The sequence below is a fragment of the Camelina sativa genome, chromosome 20, assembly GCF_030686135.1.
Source record: "Camelina sativa cultivar CO46 ecotype springtype chromosome 20, ASM3068613v1".
Taxonomy (NCBI): domain Eukaryota; kingdom Viridiplantae; phylum Streptophyta; class Magnoliopsida; order Brassicales; family Brassicaceae; genus Camelina; species Camelina sativa.
In genome coordinates, this window is record NC_141899.1 from 11,334,079 (window position 1) to 11,355,716 (window position 21,638).

At 35.0% G+C, this 21,638-nt stretch overlaps 4 protein-coding genes, 1 non-coding gene and 1 pseudogene across 8 annotated transcripts; 3 read left to right on the top strand and 3 right to left on the bottom strand.

Moving 5' to 3' along the window:
• The first annotated feature begins 653 nt into the window (after positions 1–653).
• On the top strand, positions 654–725 carry TRNAQ-CUG (transfer RNA glutamine (anticodon CUG)). Its single transcript has one exon. It is a non-coding gene; the product is annotated as a tRNA-Gln (tRNA).
• A 147-nt stretch (positions 726–872) lies between these two features.
• On the bottom strand, positions 873–3,468 carry LOC104770560 (uncharacterized). Its single transcript, XM_010495005.3, has 10 exons — positions 3,184–3,468; positions 3,023–3,094; positions 2,843–2,935; positions 2,620–2,701; positions 2,479–2,535; positions 2,320–2,384; positions 2,150–2,245; positions 1,965–2,051; positions 1,794–1,874; positions 873–1,693 (listed from the first exon to the last, which is right to left on the bottom strand). The coding sequence occupies exons 1-10, from the start codon at positions 3,280–3,282 to the stop codon at positions 1,046–1,048; spliced, it is 1,380 nt and encodes a 459-aa protein (XP_010493307.1). The 5' UTR covers positions 3,283–3,468; the 3' UTR covers positions 873–1,045.
• A 2,500-nt stretch (positions 3,469–5,968) lies between these two features.
• Positions 5,969–9,469, bottom strand: LOC104770561 (ruvB-like protein 1). The gene is made up of 12 exons (XM_010495007.3): positions 9,105–9,469; positions 8,366–8,554; positions 8,098–8,229; positions 7,856–8,005; positions 7,490–7,645; positions 7,159–7,293; positions 6,994–7,059; positions 6,804–6,910; positions 6,610–6,709; positions 6,444–6,535; positions 6,293–6,362; positions 5,969–6,196 (listed from the first exon to the last, which is right to left on the bottom strand). Exons 1-12 carry the CDS (start codon positions 9,192–9,194, stop codon positions 6,107–6,109), a joined length of 1,377 nt encoding a protein of 458 aa, XP_010493309.2. The 5' UTR covers positions 9,195–9,469; the 3' UTR covers positions 5,969–6,106.
• On the top strand, positions 9,422–12,235 carry LOC104770562 (uncharacterized). Of its 4 annotated transcripts, none has more exons than XM_010495008.3 (9): positions 9,422–9,776; positions 9,896–10,068; positions 10,205–10,327; positions 10,409–10,465; positions 10,644–10,724; positions 11,008–11,042; positions 11,141–11,230; positions 11,326–11,485; positions 11,849–12,235. In XM_010495008.3, exons 1-9 carry the CDS (start codon positions 9,626–9,628, stop codon positions 11,951–11,953), a joined length of 975 nt encoding a protein of 324 aa, XP_010493310.1. In that variant the 5' UTR covers positions 9,422–9,625; the 3' UTR covers positions 11,954–12,235. The 4 variants fall into 4 exon arrangements, 1 of the variants encoding a protein (XP_010493310.1); XR_015594103.1 differs by having other exon boundaries at positions 9,527–9,776; positions 10,409–10,483; XR_015594102.1 differs by having other exon boundaries at positions 9,532–9,776; positions 11,136–11,230.
• A 10-nt stretch (positions 12,236–12,245) lies between these two features.
• LOC109124457 (mitochondrial fission protein ELM1) lies at positions 12,246–15,653 on the bottom strand. Its single transcript, XM_010495009.2, has 10 exons — positions 15,268–15,653; positions 14,463–14,704; positions 14,169–14,265; positions 13,860–14,009; positions 13,600–13,726; positions 13,347–13,459; positions 13,197–13,260; positions 13,008–13,101; positions 12,819–12,927; positions 12,246–12,673 (listed from the first exon to the last, which is right to left on the bottom strand). The coding sequence occupies exons 1-10, from the start codon at positions 15,451–15,453 to the stop codon at positions 12,572–12,574; spliced, it is 1,284 nt and encodes a 427-aa protein (XP_010493311.2). The 5' UTR covers positions 15,454–15,653; the 3' UTR covers positions 12,246–12,571.
• Positions 15,654–15,907: 254 nt separating this feature from the next.
• Positions 15,908–17,150, top strand: LOC104772441 (F-box/kelch-repeat protein At3g16740 pseudogene; annotated as a pseudogene).
• Positions 17,151–21,638: the final 4,488 nt, after the last annotated feature.

A 21,638-nucleotide genomic window follows, 5' to 3' on the forward strand; every position in this document is an offset into this window, starting at 1 on the left:
TGAGAATAGAAAATTCGTAGTTTTGTGTTTGGCATATGAAAGACAGGCACATGCTGAGTACAATAATAATAAATACTTATGGAACATCCCAAGAGATGCCTTCTCTGTCAGTCAAATCAAATCCTTTTAACTCTATACTATTTTATACAGTATATATTTTTTTTCAATAATAACGATTTTAAAATAGAATTATACGAGTAAATAATTCATATATATGTGAGGCTAAGAGGGTCCCTACGATGATACAAGAAAATAATACAAAGATGAACGGCTCTAATTAAAATAGGTCCTACTCTGTTTAGCTCTCTTTATCCTTTTTTTTTGAGTCTTTGACTACTACTCGCAACTCACATGGAGAAATTGACAAAAATGTCATACTACAACACTTTTGCAATTATTCCAAGTATTAACCACTCTTATAGCAAACAATTCCTTTTACCGTAAGGTCATTCATGTAAAATCTACATGTGCCCTCCTAGTTGTTTACCTATAACGTCGGATGGTTATGTACTTATGTTAGCATGATTTTTGCAAATTCAGCTAACCTTTGCTCTTTCCAATCTGTTGTTGTCCGGATTAAATAAAAGGAAAAAGAGACTTCTTCTCCCACCATTTACACAATAATTATAATTAATAACGAACACGGTCAAAATGGTCCCATGGTCTAGTGGTCAGGACATTGGACTCTGAATCCAGTAACCCGAGTTCAAGTCTCGGTGGGACCTCTTTCTATAACTCTCTTTTTACGGCACTTTCGTTTAGTCTCTTCTTTTGGTAACAAGTGGTTTATCACTAACCGTTGTTTGTTTCCAAATTAAATGGCTCAATCTCAATGACAAAATTTGAAGTGTATATGTTAAAAACCAAGTGCATTTCACAAAACTGCAAAACCATTTTATAAAGGAGATCGAAATCACTAAACATTTGTTTCTTAACCATATCAGAATATATCAAAATACTTCACCCTAGCCGTTGGATTTTTTTAAGACATAACTGTCCCTTGTCTCTAAAGTGTTGAACGACCTGAGCTTCGGTTTATCCGGTATTATTCCCACTTTGACTCTCCTCCCAACCCGATCTCAACTTCCATGGGAAGATCAATCACTACACTCTTCTTGCTTTGGTTCTTTTCTGTTTGCTTCTTCTTATTCCTATTGTTGTTCTCTATCACTTTCACTAGACCTGTCTCTTGCGCGCTGCTTCTCTCCTTCTTCTTCTCAATATTGTCTCCAGAAGAACCCTTTGACACATCGTCCCGGGCAAAGATTTCTGCGAAAGAGGTTTCTGCATCATCGATAGCATCGAGTTCCTCCTTTGGAATAGCCTTTTTCTGTTTCTTCTCAGTAGCATCATCATCAAATTTGTTACTTGAGGTATTCTTCTTTTTAGGTTCTTCTTTTCTCTCTGTTTCAACTTGATCTACATGTGGGTTGCTCTTAGACTTCTTCTTCTTGCTCTTGTGATCATCATTATCATTGTTGGCTTCTTCTTCTTCGTCTTCTGACTTGTTTCTCTTGGAGCTCTTCTTGCTTTTTCTATCTTCTCTGGATTGTTCTTCTTCTGTCGATTTGTTGTGATGAGCATCAAAGGTTTCATCATCGGTATCAAGCCGGATATGCTTTCCCTTCCTTGAGATTTTATCTAGTGGTTGAGCGTTGAATACATTCACTGAAGAGGGGAGCAACTTTATCACCTGTGACATTACAACATTTTCCCTCATTCTTATTTCAAATCCCCATTCAGTGAGACACTAATCGCAACCGAAAAAACAGAAGTGCAAAAATGGTTTTTACCTGCTTAGCTGACTTATCGTTATCCGAGATCAGGTTTCCTCGAATATTCAAGTTTCGTAAGCAAGATAATGTCCCCAAAACCTGACAATTTTGACAGTTTATTATTAGATCAATGCAAGAACTTGCCACAAGCTAGGGGATGTGCTTTCTTTTATCTGAATTACATAATACCTCTAAACCAGAGAGTTTCGTGATCATGTTGTTTCCCACATCCAAATTCAGTAGTCTTTTGTTGACAGCTAGTTCAGCCGGAAGAGCCTGAAGAGTTTGAGCGTATATGAAATAAGTACCATTCACAACATAAACAATAGATTGTGGTGTGTCCTGTAGATTGTATCAATGGAAGGAAAGATCACCTTAATCTCATTGTGGGCGAGTCGTAGCTCTTTCAAATCAGAGCATGACTTGAGGGAAGCGCCAATAGCTTTTATCTTGCAGTTGGATAAAGAAATCTGAAACCAGCGATTGATTAGACCAAGGACCAGACTTAGTTGTGATTTAGAAATAGGTGAAAACTCGAGCTTACTTTAGTGAGTTTTTTCGACTTTGAAAGCGAGTCACCGATTTCACTGATCGGGTTCCTAGAAAGAACTGCATCCATAACGAAGCAACAAAGTTTAACTTGATGAAAAATCGAGTAACATGTAAAGAAAAAAACATGTTGAACTGATGTAAGAACATATACCGAGACTGTTTAAGTCTTTCAGTTGATCTAGCTTACAAATGGAGGAGATTTCATTGTCTGAAACAAGAAAAGTGTAATCTCATCAGTACTCAGTAGTAGTAACTCGTGGATGCAAAATACAAAACCATTTGTAGAACTCACCGTTCAAAATCAAGGCTCCCAAATTGACAAGAGAAGATACCTCATTCATGGATTTGAGCTTATTCTTTCCAGCATTTAGCACCTTATACAATATAGACACCACACAAATCAATTCAGTTTAGATAAGTGATGCACATCTTCATATGCAAACGAAACAATCAGTTCCAATGATGGTAGAAGAGCATTGAGAACCAAAACAAGAATTGATTTTACTGGAGCTTACTGTAAGCTTAGTTAGTGCTTCGATTCCACTTAAGCTTTGCAATTTATTTTCCACAACTGAAAGCCACTTCAAATTCACACAAGACTTGAGTCCCTAAAACCAATGAAACATGAACATCATAAGCTACTAGCACGTTGGAAAAAAACAAATAAAAAAACACAACTTTGCTTATCAATCAACCTGAAGATCCTTGAGGTTGTTGAAACGAAGGTCAAGCTTCTCCAAGTTTTTGAATTTGCTCAAACAAGACACCTAAAAGGATATAAAATTACACCAATTAGGGCCTTCGTATCACATTTTCTCAGGAGAACAGAGGAGTTTCGAAAAAAAACAATACTAACATCGGTGAGAGCTTTGTGGCCAAGGTTAAGTTCCTTTACGGAATCTGGGTCATGGGTCTTCTTCTCTTTGAGGACTTGTTCAACTGTTAACGAATTCATCGCCGTCTTCGTCTTTCTTCCTTCTCACAGACAAAACAAAACCCTAGTCTTTTGGTTCAGAGCTTGTCACCGTTAGTGAAAAGATTCTCTGTTCCCGACGGTGCTAGGTGTTTTTACAGAAAAACCCAAAAGTTTTCTATTGTGTAGAAATTTGGTCTTATATTATTGTACGAATCAGGGACACCCTCTTAAAACCCTAATCCCAAAGTTTTATAATCTCTGGTAGTAGTAAGTAGACTTTCCTTTACAAATACTAGGATGTCAGCCCGTGCGGTAATATAACTTGAAATGATTAACATTGTTAATTTCACATTTCGAGTGAAATTTTTTTGGTAATTTTTAACTTTATAATATAAAAGTCAGAAATAATGACTAAGATGAATTTACCAAATTAGTTAGATAAAATATTTGTTATACATATAAAAATGAAAAATGGATTTGGTGACAATAAGAGAATAATATTAAAGATATATAAATCTAGGTTTACTGAATCATACTCAGATAATCAATTTTAAAAGATATTCAAAGAGAATAGAATTTAAATCATTATTCTATCAAAATTTATAAAAAAATAATAAGAGAATAAGAGAGAAAGAGCTCATAGCTGTAACTGCAACCAACCAAATTGACTAAAAAGATAAATCTATGAAAAATTAGAAATCACAATTAATTACCTAAATTAATACTTGAAAGAGGTGATCAATACAGTTAGATAGAAAACGACACCAAACAAAAGTTAGATGAATGAATCAATAAATAAAACAATCCAAATTTTTTAACAAAGATGAGTGAATTAATCATACTCAAAAAAAAGAAACTCTTTTCAAAGTCCATAAAAATCTGTATATATATAAAAGCAAAGAGTGTGAAAACAAAGAGGTGTGAAACAAAAATATGTGAAACAAAAAAGGTGCGAAAACTAACAAGTGCAACCATTGAAAGCTGGGGGTACAACGAAGAAACACAATTGTTGGATCAAAACATTGCAACTTTATATAAACAAAGAGGCGTAAAACAAAGAGGTGTGAAAACTAACGGGTGCCAACCTGGAAAGCTGGGGTGCAACGAAGAAACATAATTGTTGGACCAAAACTTTGCAACTTTGAGATCATTAACAAAGGGTGAGATCATTAATAATACTCAAAGAACAAAAACTCTTTTCAAAGTCCATAAAAATCTGTATATATATGAAAATAAAGAGTATGAAAACAAAAAGGTGTGAAACAAAAATGTGTGAAAACTAACAAGTGTAACCATTGAAAGCTAGGAGTACGACGAAGAAACACAATTGTTGGATCAAAACATTGCAACTTTATATAAACAAAGAGGTGTGAAACAAAAATGTACGAAAACTAACAAATGTGAACATTGAAAGCTGGGAGTACGACGAAGAAACACAATTGTTGGATCAAAATATTGCAATTTTTAAGATCATTAACAGATCTAAACAGTTAGATGAGATAATAAAATAATCTCATCCGTTATATTTAAATTGACCCCTGAAAGTGAGTTTGCTATGATATATAAACATATAAATCTATGATTTTATTTATTAACTTGTAAGTTTAAAAAATACTTAGAAGACAATAAATTCGAAACTTGTTTTTGTATTCCATAAAAGTTTATATATAAAAGAGGTGTAAAACATAGAGGAGTGAAAAAATGTGAAAAAAATTAATAGGTGCGATTTTTGAAGATGGAGGTACGACGAAAAGATGCAAAAATATGAAAATAAAGACGTGTGAAACAAAAAGATGCAAAAACTAACAAGTGCAAACATTGAAATCAAGGGATACGACGAAAAAACACAATTGTTGGATCAAAACAATGCAACTTTATATAAACAAAGAGGTGTAAAACAAAAAGGTGTGAAAACTAACGTGTTCCTACATGGAAAGTTGGGATGCGACGAAGAAACACAATTGTTGGATCGAGTCTTTGAAACTTTTGAGATCATTAACAAATTGTGAGATCATTAATAATACTTAAATAATAAAAATTCTTTTCAAAATCCATAAAAATCTATATATATATAAAAACATAAAGATGTGAAAACAAAAATGTGTGAAACAAAAGTGTGAAACAAAAAGGTGCAAAAACTAATAAGTGCAACCATTGAAAGCTAGGGGTACGAAGAAACACAATTGTTAGAACAAAACATTGCAACTTTATATAAGCAAAGAGGTGTAAAACAAAAGGATGTGAAAACTAATAGGTGCCAACATAGAAAACTGGGGGTGCAACGAAGCAACACAATTGTTGGACCAAAACATTGCAACTTTTGATATCATTAACAAATGGTTTAATAGGTGCGATTTTTAAAAGATGGGAGTACGACGAAGAAACACGATTATTGAAAAAAAATTTGCAACTGCTAGGATCATTAATATTTTTAAACCGTTAGATGAGATAATAGAAACAATCTCATCCGTTAGATAAAAATTAATCCTCAAAAGTGAATTTGCTATTATATATAAACTCCCTCTGTTACAGAGGGGAGTACAACTTTGTTCGTTTTGAAGAGTTTGTTCGAAGTCAATTTAAAGAAACCCAACTAGTGTGATCTTACCTAAATCTCGAGACCGCCCAAAGAATTGATGTCTAAGTATTCATTAGTTAGCACCACAAACAAAAAATTTATAAACTAAGAAACTTCATACTAGAAATGACACACAAACATTACGAATTCAGAAAACCAGTTGTACCCCATTGGATTAGCTAGAGTTTTCCATGTCATAGCATTACAAAAAAAAAGTTAAAACGAAGAACTCGCAGAAATTTTTGACAATGTTTTAATGAAATGTTCGATGATTAGTGTTTGTTCTCATGAGATGTATTTTTCTTGTTGCTCATGCAATAGCTTTGCTGAAGATTTGGCATCCAGGTAGAGTGATGTTACTTCCTCTATATCAGCCTGCCAAAAATTAAGAACCAAGGGTATTAACAACATAACACTCTTATTTTTTGTATTTGCTTTATTGTTCTAAGACTCGCAAGTAAAAATATGTACCTTGCAAATATTGTCACGTCCATTCATTTTCGCTACGATGCTGGCAGGAGAAAGAAGCTGCACCGCATGCCTGAAATTGAAAGGTTTTTTAGATTAAAGACAGAAAAAACTCTTGCATCAAAGAAGCAATGATGATTGTTTAGTCTCAAACCTTAGTGAGGTTCTTTGCCCAATGTCACCAAGCAGAACCAAGCATTCTTCATCCACAGTTAATTCTTCCACTTGCGCACGAATGGCTATAATCTGGCGACATTACAAATCTATTAGAATCTTGTCAATTAATTGAAATCCAAAAGACTAAATGACAATTGATTAACCTGTATCATTTCAGAGGGATTATAGATTTGAGTCCGGATAATGACCAACCGATCCAACAGGTCAATAGGGACTCCATGGGGACTGGGCATATCAGTTCCTCTGCAAATAAAGTAAATCACAGTTAACTGAAACTCACTAGATTTCCAAAAATGGTTTTTTTTTTTTTTAACAAAGGTCTAGCGCTTTTCCTCACCTTACGTTGCAGACACCTCTATTTGTTGCAAATATCACTATCGGAGATAATGAGCTCTCAAGAGCACGGTTTAAGTACGAAAAGCACTCCATATCAAGCATATGAACCTGAAGTTTTGTAATTTAGGAATGTTATCCTTACTGCTCCTGAGCCCAAGCAAGATCAAATATGGTGAAATGAAGAAAAATACCTCATCGATAAATAGGACACCTGGAACAAGTTCAGCCACGCCTTCATCTATATAACGGTTCACAACCTGCAATTAGCATACGGATACCATAGGATAATATTAGACATTACAAAGGAGAAGTAAGATTCAAACAAAAAGCAACCACCATGTTCTAGTGAAAATTACCTTGTTAATTTCTTGCCGAAGCTTATCAGTGATCTCAGTCTTCCGGGGTTTCATCATCTGGCCCATCAGAGAAAGTATATCCTGACCACCTTGAGGTCGAGCATTTGCTGCATCCAGATCTTGGAGTGTGACATCCTATCCACAGTGAAGGTAATTTTAGAGTATACCATAAAAAAATGTACAAGTTACAAGTATACAGCATAATAAGCATACGAACTAAGACTAAACCACACATACACATTAATCAAAGAAAGGTAAACAACAAAGATGATAATTACTGCTACACAAAAGGGAGAATTCTTGAGTTAAGCAGAAGTCCTAGAAGGTAAACCTGCACTATCTCTTTCTTTTTGTGAACCTCTCCTTTGGGTAGCGGAACATATTCTTCTGCTTCCAGATCAAACTCAGTGGCAAAAGCATCACTTCTACCTACTCGTTTGACAGCTCCACTGTTTGCTTCGATATATATAACATCACCAACCGCCACCTACGAGTCGAAAAATATAACAAGAAACCAATCAGAATGAAAAAGTAATCAGCAACTTCACTAACCACAACTGTCCAGACAGAATGATATAGTTACAAAACCAAAAAGATTAAGAAAATACTAGGTTTTGAAGCATGATTCTAAATTGATAAGCATAAACTTAGAGAAAAATACACCATCCAAAACGTGCCAAGAATTTACAGAACTGACCTTTTCCTTAATCAAGGCATCGTATATAGTGGGATCCAACTTCAATTGTTTGGTTCCTTTGACTGTCTTGAGTGCGATGATAACATGGCTGATGCTTTTACCATAGCCGCCAGTGAGGCTTTCAGTTTCTTCTGGTGTTAGCTCGGTGACCTAAAACACAAAGAACTCATGTAAAAAATCTAACAGCTAGACATACTATTGCATAAGAACACAGCAAAAGGAAATCGCTTATAGCATCACACCTCTCCTTCATAGACTTCTTTGGTTTCCTTGATACGTAGACCAATGGCACGTCTAAAGTTCTCCATGAGAACCTCTGTTTTCTTAACCTCTGATGAGTAAACCTCAGATCCAACCATTGGACAGAATGGAACCTGCAGGCAAGTAAAAATGCAGATAACATAAGCTGCAAGTAAAATGGAATTGCCTCATATGGTATAAAACGTATCTGATGAAGCCATGTGGAAACATCGCATAAAGAATATGCAAAATAAATTCTTCCAAGATTACCTTACTTCCCAGCTCTTGGGAAATTCCAAGAGCCAATGCTGTTTTGCCGGTTCCAGGAGGTCCAGCAAGCAAAAGAGCCTCGCCCGCCATTTTCTTCTGCTTAATCATGTCCACTACAAGACCAGCTGCCTCTCTAGCCTCAAGTTGACCAACAAATCCAGCCGCCAATGTTATAGGGATACCGGTTGGCTAGAAAAGGAGACACAATGTTAGCAACGGAACTGATGCTACTAGCTATAGAAAGAGATCACACTAACGCTTGAGAAAATACAGTCAATGAAGGAACCACAGAAGTAGAAGAGCACCATCAAGGCAAGGTATGGGTCTAAACACATCCGTCGGTACAATATTTCATATTAGATGCATTGGTATTGAAATTACTTGAACCGAAAAGAGTCTAGGAAGATACCAAACGAATCAATTAACTTCAAAATCTTAAAAAAGCCTACAACTTTAAACCCAAAACCTGAACAACTACGAACAATACAAGCATACTGCAATCTACTAAAACACATCTAGATGCATTATCCCCACAAAATTCAAGACTTTGCAAAAGCTTTGCTAGAACAGAAAAGAGTCACAGAGAGTAACAAAAGAAAGCAAATAGCTTTAAAACCCTAAAAAAGCATAAAACTTTAAAAACCCTAAAACCCTAACTAAGCCCTAAACCCAAGCAAACTGCGAGCAATACGAGCATACTACAAGAGCCAAAGAGAGAGAGAGGAAGAAGAAGAAGAACCTCGAGGCCAAGGCCTTTGATATGGGTGTGAGTAGCAATACGCTGCTTCTTAGCGGTGGACTGAATCTCTTCAATCTTTACTTTATCCATCTCCCTCAACTGGTTACTCTGTGATCTTTTTAGGTCTTTTGCTGTATTCTCCGATGAAGAAGACGACGGCGGAGAAAGAGTTGAGCTTCTTTTGAGTTTGCAAACGCCTCCTCTGCAAAGTTTATATGTTAAACCTTTGTTGCAACAATGGGGCCTTTATTCTCTCTTTTATTTACGAAATCACCCTCACACTTATTAATGTCAAAAACTGAAAGAAACAATTGGAGAAAAGGAAAATTTCTTTAACAGAAGTGACAAAACAAAAGTTACGGGGTGAAATAAAGAACTCAGTAGTCATAAATGTAAATTAAGGGGTGAAAGTAAAATAGACCAATAATGAAAGGGTCTTCGTTTTGGTAACTTTTCGTTTCTCCTCCATTAACACCAATAAGGATAAGCTTCTTCTTCTTCTGGACAAAACCAGAGGCCCCATGGAGACTCTCTCGATTCCCGCCGCTTCTTGGTTTTCCGGCGGCGCTGTTCCTCCACCACAGGTGAGAATTTCTCCGACGTATCACCTTCGGAAACCACCGAACAAGAATATCGCACGTTTGTCCGCCATTAACGCCGCTTCTCGCTCTGGTGACAATCTCTCTCTCTCTCTCTCTACGTTTTATATCTACTATGAAGCTTTTTTCTCAGATGTTCCTTCGCTTTTGTGGGAAATTTCATGTCTTTTTGGTGTGTTTTTGGTTCTTTAGTGAGTGAGCTAGTAGTGGAGGAGGATGTGTTGCAAATGTTCTTGAAAGACAGAGAAGAGAATGGAGATTTCATTTCTAAGGTTTCTGATAGGCTCTGGTTAAGGGACATTCTCGAATCTATTGATCTTAGTTCTAATAGAGCTTCCTCTTCAACTCCTGGACTTGATACTCAGGTAAAATCAGATATGTTATGTGTTTCTTTCAAATGTTCATTTGAAATCAAGTGTTGGTTTGTGCTTTCATGGCGACAATCTTCTACTTGGAACTGTTACTTTTTTTTTTATCAATGTCTATATATTATATATGCAGGAGAGCTCAATTGATGGCGTAGATGAGGATGATGAAAGTGGTTTCTTGAAACTTAAACCAACCCAAGAATGGATTGGTTGGGAAAGTGATTCGGCCCCTATAAACAAGAAAGCTCTAGCTAAGGTGGGTCATCTATTTTTGAATGTTCTAGTTCTCATTGCAGTAGCATCATGCTGCGTATAACCCTTTGGGTTTTGATTGCAGGCACTACAGGATGATAGCGAGAGAAGGAAGAAATTTAACTTGCTGAAATATGAAGCTGTATGATTATTCCTTTCAGTATGTTTCTTAATTAGTCTGCCAGTCAAATCTTTATCATTCAACAAAACGCTCTATAGTGGAAAATGGTTGTTCAGTCTGTGATGGCCGTAGTGGATTTGTATGGTTTAGTTACCGAACTTACTTTGGAATTGCTGCTTTTGTGTCTTTATTTTTGTAGCTGAAGCGTGAGCTTATGTACTTGTCAATTGTAATTGGAACCGGGGGCAGCGGATATTGCTTACTAGCTTTATCAGCCCAGGTAAGCTCTCTTGTGGGTGTTCTTTTCTTTCTTTGCAAGGTCTATTATATGAATCAGCATCCCTAAAAAGCATAGTATTTAATGGGTATATGGAGATACAAAAGTGTTTAAGAGGCATTTTTGGCTTAACTCATAGTAAACCATAACATGTATCTTTGTCACTGTCACTCAGACCACATTTTTTGTCTCATTTTATTACTTTGTTGCAATACAATACACTTTTCTCTGCTGCGTCTCTTTAAATGGACCATATAATCATATCTGTTTGTGTCATCTCTGACAGGCTGCGGTCAGTTATGCAGTTGGAGTTCTTTTCAGGTTTGTTGTCTATTTTAGTTGGTTGACTCACATTGTATTATATAAGTTAAGCAACATGCTTGCTCGTGTATTCCTAACCAAATGTTATTCCAGTGCAGTTGTTTGTACCTTCAGCTTTTGTATGGATACGCTGATGGTGTTTCACGTGAAGCAGTTCCTGATATCTTCCGGAAGAGAAAGTCTAAAAAGTATACACCTTGAGAACTCTGTAGTCTGGTCATATTCTCCGTGGAATAGTTCCTGTTACTCACATTGCTCTTGCTTTTGTATTGTCCGAACTCAGGATTGGAATTAGAAGTGAAGACCTTGAGGACTTTGTAGAGAGGACCCTCAGGGGCAGTGGCATGGCTCTCTCTTCTCCACGCCTGGTGATTCCAGCTGCAATTTATGGTTTGTGGGTACTCTCACACAAGTATTTCCAGAATGACTTGTTCGACTTCCAGGTAGCTATTCTAAGCTAATTGCTTACCACAAATTCAGAAAATTAAAAATCTTTAGTATGTCTTCTTACAAATTTCACCGTCCTTATCCACATAACATTAGAGAAGAGGATCTTTTGCATATTCTTGTCGGTGTTACACAAACATTAGCGTCCGAGAGCTTAAGTCGAATTCTTTATCCAGCTTCTATATCTATATCCTTCAGGAACTTCAAGTTCTGTTTGCTAGGTTTCAGCTTTGTTTATCTGTGTCTCCACAAAGTTTTGATTTTAGTTCCTTTCGACTTCACTGTTAATCGCTTGCTTTTGACATGTTCTTGTGACAAGTTTGAACCTTTTTAATCTCGACAATGGTTGTTACTTGCAGATAGTTCCAGCCATGGTTGGTTTGTTTGTATACAAAGCCGCAGCTCTGGTTCAAGTGTACAGAGACAACCAAGATCTTCAGTTCATCTTCCCAGATGACTACTAACTACAAAGTTCACAAGCATAAACAGACCTTCCGAGATAGACCGCAGGTTTGTGAATTGTCAGTACATATTTGCAGAAGAGAACAGAAGCTGAACTCATCTGATAAGACTGAGGATGTAGTAGTGAGTTATAAATCATAACGGCGTTGTTTGGCTTTTCTTAAAAACAACCTTGTATTTTTGTTCTCTTAGCAAAAGATGTCTTATTTCTTCAATCTTTGTGGAAAGTAGCCCTCTGATGTTCATTTTACTCATATATCAAATTAGTGGCGATTTGAGACAAAGGAGGTTATATGCCTGAAAGTTTTTGCTTATTTTACACACTCAAACGGTCAAATCTCATCGACAAACCAATACAAACGTGAAAAAACTTTCCACTTTCCTTATATCACAAAGGCCACTCCGATAGAGTAGCAGAGATTTTTAGTATTTGGCCTATTGGTAAAACATTATCAGCAAAACTTTATAGGGCAAACTAAAATGAAATGACCCTTTTAAATGGTATCTTCACCTTTTCTTTCTTTCTGCACAACATCTGATTCTCTCAGGCTTCTGTTTCTCCAGCTTTGGACAAATTTTGATTCCGCAAATAAATGTTACAGCAAAGAAGAGTATAAAATTCAAGACCGTAAACTCCATCCGCGTGCAGCCAATTCACGCCGTACTCTTGTAGCTGCCTCTGCTGTGTCATTCAATGGCGGATAACTCCAACTTACCGACATCTATAAATAACCATTGAACCCAAATCAATTAAGACATAGAGAATATAACAAAACTCTTACCAGATATCTCTCTAATATTAAAAAGAATCCATTAGATGGAGAAAAAAAGGGAGAAAAGATAGCTCTACAATGTAACGATACTTACATCTTCGAAACCTGTAAATGGGCGGACAACTCCTCGCTCCCTCAAAGACTTTTGGAAATCTGCAATCTTCCATTTACAGTGATCGGTTCCAACAACATACACTGGTTTTCTGCAGAAGAGAATGTATACACAGATTGTAGTTTTAAGTTGTTGGAAAAAAGAAAAGGTATATCTCAGCATATTACATACCCGGTGCTACAGGCTTCGCTGATCAGACTGACAGAATCTGCTGTCACCACAAACGCATCACCCCAAGCTAGATGTCCCATGTACGGATTTGGTTCTGAAATAGAATTTTAACAACCATAAGAAACTTTTGTCATTGCATTGTACTTACGTACAAAGCTGAAGCAGTAGTTTGCTATGGATTGTCGGTACCTTGGCCATTCCATATGTAAACTTTTGGGTTATCTCCAAGTTCTTTGAAGATTACTCTTGAAACCTGCTTGCGTAGTAAAGTACCAGGTGAGACTCAAGAAGAATATCAGTTATGACTGTGGGTAGAAAAAGAAAAAAGTGTCAAGAGACCTTTGCAGGGGTTTTGTAGGAAAGAGAAATTCTGACACTTCCACAGGTAGCAAGGACATCAAGAATGGAGTCTGTTAGCTGCTTTGCGACGTCTGCTCCATACCGACAGTTACCTGTTCAGAAAGACAAAACAAATCCATGGCAAAAAGGTTAAAGCTCAGTATTCAAGAGATTCAAACGCTCATGTGTTATGTTATATAATGGAAATGTAAGAAATCCTTCTAGTTAACTTAAAAGAGTAAACAGAACCTACTTCTAGGCCAGCCGATGTTGACCACAACTAACGGCTTTGGAAGAGCAGCAAATTCATCATGCCAGGCACTAGCTGCTTTACGGAGTAAGGCATAATCGATCTGGTGTAGAGCTCCTGTAGTCAAGACCTGAAAAAAAAGCGTGTCCATTCAAGGTAATTACAAATGAAATCTCCAAAGAAAGATTAATCTACTGTATTTCTTCAACATTATGGAGAAAAGAATTGAGCATACAGCATGGTAGCTACTATTTAGTACTTACTACATGATCCTGAGGAGGTTCACGTGGAGTGATCCACCTCCGCATGAATTTAGGAACCTGCTCTTGTGCTTCAGGCGTTAGAGGGTAGTAGTCATGACGAGGCGTGATCACCATGTCAAACCTATTTAAATGTGATCTAGGATGTTGTATCTAGAAAATGAAGACCAAACAGCACTATTTTAGAATTCACAGGACCAGGACACAAAAATTCTTCCTACCATTAAATAAAAATATTATCTCGAATTGTATCTCTAAGTCCACTATGCTATCATTAGTAAAATAACAAAAAGGTTAAAGGTTGTAATAGACCTGAACAACGAAGACGTTTTCAGAAGCCAAACGCCTTATCGAGCTAGCAATAGAAATTGTATCTCTTCCACATGCAATCACTACCAACGGGCCTTCCCTGTGACAAGAAGATAAAATCACTTAGCCACATGTGCAATACGATTCCCAATCCATGGACAAACAGAAATTCGAGATGGAGGAAGGAAAGGCATACACTCAGGCTTGAATTCGCTTAAGTACTACTTGTAACTCATAAAAAGGCAATAGTGTCCAAATGAACAAGCACCACAAAGAAATTTCGGAAAGATTACATACTTTTCATAGGTTTGACGAGCCATATTTACAATGCTCTTCACATCAGAATCAAGAATAGAGGCCAAACCTACACTACCACCATTCTCCGAGGGTACAGATGTGATGTATTTACTTTGTTTGGATCCAAGCATCAACCTGGAGTAGAGGTAAATATGCCTGAGGATAAAGTCCAAATTCTTGTGAAACCCAACTGGAAGCCAATGCAGCCACTCATTTAGCCCTCCTTTAGGCCTTGTCACTCGCTTGAATCAAGACAAAAACAGACAATCTCAGCAAAACAAACACCATGTTAAAAGTAAAAGTATGTGAATGTCAACACTATTGTTGATCAAAGAAACTCGAGATGCCAGACACATAAAACAGTCTTGATGCATGCATCAAAACTGATCAAAAAGCATATTAAAGACTCCACTACCACTGTTCCTTCTAAATGAAATTCAGTAGTTGCAGCAGCATCATGCTCTACCTAGGACTAATGCTACTATTAAGACCTAGCAAAACTCTTCAATCATTTACCCTAAATTTTGCAGAACTTGAGATATTGACAAATATACATATCCATCAATTCCTAGTTACCATAAAAATTTACATACAGTACATGCTAAAGAAGTACTAAAAATTTAGAAATTCCCACTCCTGTGTAGACCTAACAAGTTAAGAACGTAGAATACATAAAGAATTCCTAAATCCGAAAGCAATCATCAATCTCACTACCAAAGCATACGACGCCCTTCTACATAAATCGAATTATTAGTTGGGAAGAGTTGAAGAAATGAAAGTAAGATGCTAAAAACCGGAAACTCACGTAGAGTAGGTGATTTTCGGCCAAGCCGAGGGCACGAACGAGACCGATACACTGATTCTCGGAGCCAGGGAAACCGTTACCGATGACGACGGCGCGTCTGACGACGTTCTGGGGTCCGCCTTGTTCGAAAATATCAGGTACGCCGGTTGATAGACTGGGTGGATCCGGTAATAGGATTGGCCTCATGCCGGTTCGATTTCAATTCCGATTCCAATCAGGATCCAAAACCCCTAGAGGAACCACACCGTCACGATTAGGTATTGATCTGTACGCCAAGAAGAAGGAGAAGAAAGAGAGAGGTCGTGCTTTGCGAATTGCGTAAAGGTCGCAGAAAGAGATTTTTTTATTTAACTTCAAAAGCGTAAAATTAATTAAACTAATTCGTTAAAATTAATTAAACTAATTTTTTTACTTAACAAAAACATACAAGGGGTGGGCTCAGGGGATACGCTTTTTCAGGTAGAGGGTTTTCAGTTCACCTTGCGTGATAAAAAAGATTAGTTTACCGGGAAAGTCCAATCTTATCTGGCTTGCAGTTTTGACCTAGCTAGTTCATCTTTTGCTAGAGCCTGCCTCCATCCACAGTGGTTAACGTTTTGTGTGGTGTAAAGGTTACGTGTTTGAGGAGCTTTGTTGGGGAATGGAGTACGCTCTTGACAAGGCGTTAAAGGAGATATCGATTGATGATGATGATGATGACAAACCAAAGGATCACGCAGTCTTTACACATATATCTGATCTTCCAAGTGATATAGAGGAGGAGGTGCTCTCTAGGGTTCCGGTGACATGTTTGGGAAAATTGCGATTGACCTGTAAAAGTTGGAACACCTTAACGAAAAGTGAGAGCTTTCTTCTTCTAAAGAAGAAACAGAGGAGGAAGGGATTAATTGAGATGGTGGTGTTGTTGGAATATAGAGTTTCCTTAATGAGTGTCGATCTCCTCTCTCCATCTTCTATAGAGCTTATAGGTAATCTCCATGCAGATGGAGTCGACATATCTCAAGTCATTCACTGCGACGGTTTATTCTTATGCATCTCTAAAGGCAGAGACGACGACTCACCTGGGCGGCTTGTTGTTTGGAACCCTTATTTGGGACAAACAAGGTGGATCGAACCAAGCAATTCTTACCACAAATATGAGGTGTACCGTGTACGCTCTTGGATACGACAAGGAGAAGAAGCATAAAGTTTTGAGATTTGTGACTCGGTACGACCAGAGTGGCAACCGAATTTGTGAGAGTGAGATGTACAAATTAAACTCTAATGCATCGTGGAAGGTCATCGATGGTTTCGCTCCGGACTGGCGTATTCCGTCTTCTCATCGTGGCTTGTCTCTAAAGGGCAACACTTACTGGTATGCCCAAGAGAAGTTCCCATTTTATGAAAAAATATCACCAAATCACCCTGATTTCCTACTCTCCTTTGATTTCACAACGGAGAGATTTGGACCGCGTTTGCCTCTACCTTTTCATGCTCGCCTTATAGATATTGTGACTTTTTCTAGTGTCAGAGTTGAGCAGCTTGTGGTGTTATTTCAGGAACATCGTGCACCCCTCGTCAAGATATGGATTAGTAATAAGATTGAGCCCAATCAAGTGTCGTGGAATTTTTTGTTCTTAGCTGTTGATGTGGAACCAATCATTCGTTTTCGGTTTCGTTTTTCTTTTACTAAATGTCCTGTGAGTTTCTTTGTTGACGAGGAGAAAAAGGTTGCAGTGATTCTTGATAGAAAAACAGGTCGATCTTCCACCAGCCACACTGCTCACATCACTGGAAATAATTTCTACGAAAAAGTTGTTCTTGGCGAATCTACGGCCTATGGGTGTGACCCATCTATGGTCCCTTATGTTCCAAGCTTAGTGAAAATTTGTAAAGCACCCTAAACTTTTCGTTGTTTTTTTGGTTTCTTTCTCTATTTTTTTGTTATGTCCAACTGATAGCGAATTAAAATATACTATTATTACATTATTTTCTTTGAAAGCTTTCTTATTACTAGCTTACATTTTTATTTTGTGTTTGGTTGGTGGTTATGCTGCTAAGAATTCTGTTTATGCCCGAGAGGAGCCAAATATGCAAGCAAAACGGCATTTAAGTTAAGGATACTTTTTAAATATTACCATTTTTGTTATCTTTGGAGTTTTGGAGATAATTTGTTAAAAATGCTTAAGACTGTTAGAATATAAAATGATTAATCATTACTATATATATCTTATTATATAAAGTTGGGTTTTGTAAGTTAGCCATTAACAAGATTTTGACATGTGTCAAGTTATCAATCTCAGATTTTGACAAATGTAAAAATTAATATTTAAAAGGAAAAATTTGAAAAATAAAATATTTTGTTTTAAAAATATTAATAATGTAAAAAGATAAATAAAAAAATTACAAAATTTATTAAAAAATACAAAGTTTTTTAAAATAATTATAAGGAGATTATATATATATATATATCATAAAATTCGAAATTATAATAATATTTACTTATTTTTAATTTTAAGTTATTAATTCTACAAAAAATAGAAAAAAGATTAAGGAAAATATATAGTTAATTATTAATTTTAAATTTTTTAAATATTCACTTTTATATAAACATAGATTGTCTTATATTTAAATAATTTATTCAAAAATACTGCTTTCAATTTTGTTTAATTGAGAAATTTTTTTAATGGGAAGGTAAATTTTTCTTATTTTTTAAACCAAAATTTTCTCCTACTTTTTACTTTTTTCAGTTGGGAATAGGTCAGAATACTATGTTGACAAAAAAAATATATTAATATATGTGTTTTTTTTTCCTAATACTGTTTTTTTTTTTATTGTAGTATTTTCGATTGTTTTATTTTATATTTTTATCTTTGAATTATTTGGGATATATTACTGTGCTTATAATTTTCTATTGTTTCTTTAATTATGTTAAATTAATTTTCTTCTAATTTTTCAACGGTTGGTCATAAACCCTTCTTTTTATCGCAAACATAATTGTTACCATTAATTATTCAATCCCAAAGGGAGATAACGAGTAGAAGCTCATCAACATAATAGATAGACAATATAGGCTAATGAAATACAAGCTTACAAAAAACATAGATAGTTAGATTAGAAAAACATAAATCGTTGTTGATAGATCCATAGGAGCTCAAAGACCGTGACACTCTGCTTTGCGGAAAGGTTTAAAAGAATTGATTTGGCCACATATGTCACCAAAATGCACTTATTTTTCCGGTTAAGGGTCCTGATAGAACTTCATGATCGGTGACCTTTCTGGAAGTGATTGTCGAAACTTTGCGAGTGAGGACAAAACACAGGAAAATATTATTTGTTGATTTGTCGTAAACAAGTTTTTAAAGCTTCCCAGATGTAACAAACGGCCATCGAATATGGGTGGGTCCACGGGCCGGGAATAGATGTAGGGCCCACTTAGGAAGGTGGGCCCATGGACTGAGAGTGGACATGGACTCACTAAGCAAGGTGGCGGTTGAGGCGTTATAGAGACAAAAGCTACATCATGGTGTGTCAAAGATGCTTCTACGAATACATTGGGAAATTTAACATTAGTTACTATCAAAAGATTTTGTGACGTTAGAAATTTTTTTTAACTTTCATTGGTTGTTGGAGCAAGCCATTTTGAGATAGCAAAAAGGCGTGAACATGTTCTCTCGACACAGGAGGAGGGCAGAGCCGAGGTTCTCTCTATAGTGGAAAAGGTTGGACGCAAGGTTATTTCCCCAAGGGAGGAAGGTGGAGGAGGTTGGACGCAAGGTTCTCTCCATAAGGGATGAGGGCGGAGCCAAGGTTTTCTTCATGGTGGTCATGCATTATTGTAATGATACATCATTGATTAGTATATTATGTACTCCCTCCGTTCTAGTTTAACTGTCGTTTAAGGTTTTTGCACACAAATTAAGGAAACTATTAAATTTTATGTTTTGCCCTTCATTAATATATTTTATAATTTTTTCATTAGTTGAAACTTTAAAACAGCAGGGATAAGATTGGAATATTCATCAAAGATCTGCATTGAAAATCTAAAACGACAACTAATATGAAACAAAATTAAATCCTAAAACGACAACTAAATTAGAACGGAGGGAGTAATATATTTTATATTCAAAATATTTTTTGAGCCAACAATTTTAGTAATTAAAAATCTATGCAGAAGTGAAAGTAAAATAGTTGGCTTAATGTGTTCATATAGACATTTTCTAGGTGGTGATAAAGAATATATTTGTACATAAAGTATATTTAGGTGTAAAAAATACACTTTTAATAATAACACATAAAAGATTTGTAAATGGATATAAATCAGTGTATTATAACAAAAATAAAATTATAAATAACATACAAATTTTTTTAATATATTTTTATTAAATTTAATTTAATTTATAAAACTTTAAACCCATACATCAGGCGGGTCCTCATCTAGTATATATATATATTGTTACATGTTCTCATCTCCAAAATCTTATCACAGTACCAATCTAGTTTTAGGTTAACTATATATCTATATATATAAAGTTACATTTTCTCACTCCTGGTGCTGCCACATCAGCCACCTCTTCTTTAATTTTGTGGGTCTTACAGATTATAATAAGTCCTTTAAACAATCATACAAAGTTTAGATTTCATCCTATGGATTCAACCTGATAAAATTTCGCGATGGTGGTGAGAAGGACATTTCACCTTCACACGTTTCTCTCCTCCTTAACCCTCGAACCATGTTGTTTCACCATCCGATGTTGCAACGCATACCATTCAAATTCAAATTCTCAATTCCTATATACTTTCACACATCCTTTCATATCTTCCGTCACCAGTGTAACGGTTTAGTTTGTAACGGCTAATTATGTTGTTCCAAAAACAAATATTCTATCTATAGAGAACATCTACCCCTCGATCATAATTCAAAAAAGCATTAAGTAGGGAGCAAACAAAATAGAGATTAACGAGACTATAATTTTATTATTCAACCATAAAAATAAAAAATAAAAAAAATAAAGAAAAGAATAAAGCATCTGCCCGATATATAGGAAGTAAAACATTGAATTTGGAATAATATTATTACGTTTTGTACCTAATTTTCTTTCATGTATCGTTTATGCTTAGTTCTTTTACATATATATGCATCATATGGTTGAGACACATAATTATAAGAGACAAATAAAATATTTTCCTAGCTCAAGAAGACAAGAACTATGATTAGAATCTCCATTGATCTTGTAATTATATATCATCATTTCTAGCTACAAAAACATCCACCTAAGCAATATATATATATTTTTACTTTAAAATATTTTTTTAGTGCATATTTATGTTAATTATAATTAGTAGAAATTTTAAATAAATAAATAATTATGTAAAATAAATAAAATGTGAAAACAATACTATAATTTTTTATTAGTGGTAATAATATAATTAAATTTTCTACTAAAATTATCATAATTTAAAATTTTAAATGTATTATTGAGTTTTAGAATGGAAGTAAATTTTAAATTTATGATAGAATAAAAAAAATTATGTAATTGCGTATTATTGAGTTTTAGAATGGAAGTAAAATTTAAACTTATGGTAGGATAATTTTTTTATGTAATTGTGTATTATTGAGTTTTAGAATGGAAGTGAAATTTAAAATTATGGTAGAATATAAAAAAATCTGTAATTGTATTTATAAAATTTTAAACAGGAAAAATAAAATTAAAAGTGAAATATTATTTTATAATATGATCAAAGAGGAAAACAAATTTGATATTTCATAAATTGAATCAAATACTTCTAATCTAAATTTGAGTGTTGAAAGATAGTAATTAAAGAGAAAATAGTTCTAATATATCTTGAAAATCATTTTACAGTCTAATATGTGTTATATGTGAGCCAATAGAAGGTGAAAAAAGTAGATGTCAAAAGGAGTGCATCATCAATAATGACAAAAAATTATCGTTAAAATTGTTTGAAAATAAATTAGTAAAACTTAAAAGATAATAATACACAACTAGATATTCACCCGCGGTACACCGCGGGGCTAAATTTATTTTTTAAAAATGCAAAATGTATTTTGTTTGGTAGATTAACTATATATATGTAACTAATTTTTGTATTTTGTAAAAGTACAGTATTTTGCATCTATATATTACGTAGTGTCCATTTCTATGTTTTAGGTGTATATCGTGTATTTTTTATAATATAGAAAATAATATCATATAGTTTCTTAAATATTTAAATTGTCGAGAAGTGTTTTTTTTAGTTTTCACTGTAGAGATAGTAGTATTTTAATTATATTATAGTTTTTTAATAATATCAGTACAATATAAATGGCTTTCTATTTTTGTTAGTTTCATATATAAATAACCTAACACTTTAGTATATTTAGTTTATGTGTG

What these genes read in the sequence shown, in the direction of transcription:
- LOC104770560 (XM_010495005.3), bottom strand. Translation starts at nt 3,282, where the DNA reads ATGAATTCGTTAACAGTTGAACAAGTCCTCAAAGAGAAGAAGACCCAT. An exon ending in ACAACCTCAAGGATCTTCAG is followed by an intron (nt 2,936 to 3,022) that starts GTTGATTGATAA and finishes CATTGGTTTTAG; the next exon opens with GGACTCAAGTCTTGTGTGAA. An exon ending in TCGCCCACAATGAGATTAAG is followed by an intron (nt 2,052 to 2,149) that starts GTGATCTTTCCT and finishes CAAACTCTTCAG; the next exon opens with GCTCTTCCGGCTGAACTAGC.
- LOC104770561 (XM_010495007.3), bottom strand. Translation starts at nt 9,194, where the DNA reads ATGGATAAAGTAAAGATTGAAGAGATTCAGTCCACCGCTAAGAAGCAG. An exon ending in TCAAAGGCCTTGGCCTCGAG is followed by an intron (nt 8,555 to 9,104) that starts GTTCTTCTTCTT and finishes CTCCTTTTCTAG; the next exon opens with CCAACCGGTATCCCTATAAC. An exon ending in AAAAGAAAGAGATAGTGCAG is followed by an intron (nt 7,294 to 7,489) that starts GTTTACCTTCTA and finishes CACTGTGGATAG; the next exon opens with GATGTCACACTCCAAGATCT.
- LOC104770562 (XM_010495008.3), top strand. Translation starts at nt 9,626, where the DNA reads ATGGAGACTCTCTCGATTCCCGCCGCTTCTTGGTTTTCCGGCGGCGCT. An exon ending in ACTTGCTGAAATATGAAGCT is followed by an intron (nt 10,466 to 10,643) that starts GTATGATTATTC and finishes TTATTTTTGTAG; the next exon opens with CTGAAGCGTGAGCTTATGTA. An exon ending in CGGAAGAGAAAGTCTAAAAA is followed by an intron (nt 11,231 to 11,325) that starts GTATACACCTTG and finishes GTCCGAACTCAG; the next exon opens with GATTGGAATTAGAAGTGAAG.
- LOC109124457 (XM_010495009.2), bottom strand. Translation starts at nt 15,453, where the DNA reads ATGAGGCCAATCCTATTACCGGATCCACCCAGTCTATCAACCGGCGTA. An exon ending in CCGAAAATCACCTACTCTAC is followed by an intron (nt 14,705 to 15,267) that starts GTGAGTTTCCGG and finishes TCTTGATTCAAG; the next exon opens with CGAGTGACAAGGCCTAAAGG. An exon ending in CAACATCGGCTGGCCTAGAA is followed by an intron (nt 13,460 to 13,599) that starts GTAGGTTCTGTT and finishes CTTTCTGAACAG; the next exon opens with GTAACTGTCGGTATGGAGCA.